We start from the raw sequence: 2826 nt of genomic DNA, 5'->3' as shown, positions 1-2826 counted from the left end.
CATAGCATCTAGGCTCTCAGCAGCATGGAGTAGATGAACTTGCTTATAAAGACCTAGAAGGCCAGCCTGTCCCCGGCTTCATCTCTGATCTGCTGTGGAAGAATGGTTCCATTCTCTGTAACTAACAAACCACAGAAATGATGTACAGGTAAACACGAGATGAGCAGTAAGCCTTTTTGTTCAGGATAATCATCTAAGAGTAGGCATCAGACACACAGGGGACCTCCAGCATTTGTGCATTCTTTTGACATCACAAGTTCAAATGTGTTTTTCTTTTTCTTTAAACTTTTCATTTTGAGACAATTGTTGAAATAATACAGAAGGATCCCTGTACCACCTACCCAGTCTTCCCTAATTAACATTTTGCAGGACATTATTATGATATCAACAATCATATTGACATTAACATAATCCACTAACATGTGTTATGCTTTGAAAACCAATTTAACCCTTTGAAAAAGCAGCAAATCCATAAAATGCCTCACGTTTAACAGTCTTCCGATGATGTTTTGTGTATTTATGACTGGCTTGTTTGACTGTTAACCCATGAAGCCTCGGGTTCCTTGAATGGGTCCAAGTCCTCTCTCACTGACAGCACTTACTGTAGAGGAAGAACTTCTTCGCATTTTGTTTCAGCTTAGGGTTTCCTAAAATTAAGATAATAGAGTGTACAGAGGGGTATGAACCAAACAGCAAGATGCAGAACAGAGTGATGGAGTTTTTGATCTTGAAAATTTCAGAAAAACCTAATATAGCGATCATGTACTGGGAGAGGTAGAGGATCAGGAAGGACAAGATGGATAGGAGTGCGCTGATGTAGACACTCATGCCAGGGTGCCTGGTGCCCATCTCAGTGCTCCTCATCTGCTGGGTGTGCCTCCCCAGGGAAAATATCAAGAGAAGAGCAGAGATAAGGAAGACAAATAAAGGCAATACGAACTCAATTAAAAGAAAGGCAAATTGTAATGCAGATATGTCTTCAATTTGAGTTGTTGCATTTTGGGAGAAAAAGCCCAACCAGGATTTTTGGGAAATAATCCATGCATGTTTTCTGTGGAAGACAGAAGTGAGAAAGGTATACGTCAAGGTCCCACAAATCAGCCACGGCACCAACTTGGAGATCCTCAACTTCAACCAAAAGAAGAGCGGGTTCGCGATGGTGGCGATCTTGGCACAGTAGAAAACGCTGAGCCACGTGGCCAACCAAAGTTCCGATGAATGTACAAACATGAAAATTATAATATTCCCAGGAACTGGAGAGAATTCAATCAAGGAAAGAATAGCCAGATTAATGAAGATCATGACCATCTGGAGACCAATCCTGAAAGTCGCCAGGCAGCACAGGAGGAGGTCAAAAGGCACCATCTTTCTCCACCTGATGAAGTCTGTGCCATTCACAACCACAATGAAGCCATTGGCTAGAACCCCCACAAGAAACTGAATCACTGAAAAAATAAGATGGGCAATAGTGTATAACTCTAACATTTTGACAAGAAAAAAAAATCAATTACTTTAAAAGCTGATGTAGTTATAGATTTTGGGACAGTTGGAATCTGTGAAGTTTTCTATTTTTCTTCAGCTAGATTAGAACCCCTTTGGGGGACATGACTCTGACAAGGAAGGCAGTGAGGTAGGAAGGCAGCGTGCATGTGTTTATAGCTGTTTTCTCAAGGCAGTCAAATGAGAAAGAGATACTCCAGCAACTATTTGCTTCTTCGTGACAGCTTTTGCATTTTCCAGGTCTACTTAGCTTTCAACATCATCATCACAAGCAAATGGTGGAAATGAGACACCTTCATGGCTGGGAGAAGGGCTCCTCTGTTACATAATCAGCGAAAGTTCCTCAATCCTTCATCGGTCCCATAAATATTTAATTGTGCCTACAGATTCTACTTATGTCTGTGAAGCATTCTTTAAAAAAAATAGGATTTTTTTTTTTAAATTATCACTTCTGTTATCATGATGCAATGCACTCAGCAACGTAAGTCTCCTAAGTAGTTGTTCTCTAATAGGCAATGGTGGAGCAATTCAGGACCACCTAAAACTGAAACCAGTTCTATAACACAACACATGTGACCATCAGAAAGCATCACAAATATGTGTATTTGAAAGGCCAAAGGCCCAAAGGAAGGTGATTTGCAGCAAAGAGAATCACTCAGCAACATTAATACTAGCAATCATCTGCAGAATAATGCACGGGTTGAAATATTTCCCTGCTTATTTTTTCAAAACTATGAGTCTATAATGACATGAGCTTGTTGTTCCAGGGGAAAAATAATGATAAAAGATACATGATGCAATGTGTTGTTATAACTAACAGGATATCTTGGGGGGAAATAAATTAGCATTTATTAACTTGTATACTATGCCCGTCTTCTTATGTTAAATCAGGTTTTTTCAGCCTCGACACTGTTAATATTTGGGTTGGGTAATTCTCTGTTAGCTGACCTGTGCAATGTAGGATATCTACCAGCATCCCTGACATCTACCCGCTAGATGCTCATAGTATAACCCCCTCCCCAGGTGTGACAACCAAAAATGTTTCCAGACATTGCCCAATGTTCCCTGAGTGGCAAAATCACCCCCAGTTAAGCATCACTGTCCTAAACACTGAGGGGTGGGGTGGAGAGAGTGGTGAATAGAACACAGTTTCTGTCCTCCAGGCAGTTAGAGATTAAATGTACAGCAAGCATGTGAATAGTGTATAGTGTGACATCAAACTAAATTAGTTATTTGGACAATTCACCACCAGAGCACAAAGTGGGGAAGAATTTATTAAATGTTGGAGGAATTGAAGCTTTGACAACTTAGCACTAGATCATAACA

General features: G+C 40.3%; 1 protein-coding gene across 1 annotated transcript; it reads right to left on the bottom strand.

Moving 5' to 3' along the window:
• Positions 1–585: 585 nt before the first annotated feature.
• TAS2R1 (taste 2 receptor member 1) lies at positions 586–1485 on the bottom strand. The gene has a single exon (XM_006769464.1). The coding sequence runs from the start codon at positions 1483–1485 to the stop codon at positions 586–588; it is 900 nt and encodes a 299-aa protein (XP_006769527.1).
• Positions 1486–2826: the final 1341 nt, after the last annotated feature.

This window comes from Myotis davidii, unplaced genomic scaffold (genome assembly GCF_000327345.1).
Source record: "Myotis davidii unplaced genomic scaffold, ASM32734v1 scaffold143, whole genome shotgun sequence".
NCBI lineage: Eukaryota > Metazoa > Chordata > Mammalia > Chiroptera > Vespertilionidae > Myotis > Myotis davidii.
Note: the sequence above shows the minus strand (reverse complement) of the source record. Positions and strands in the feature narration are given on the sequence as shown.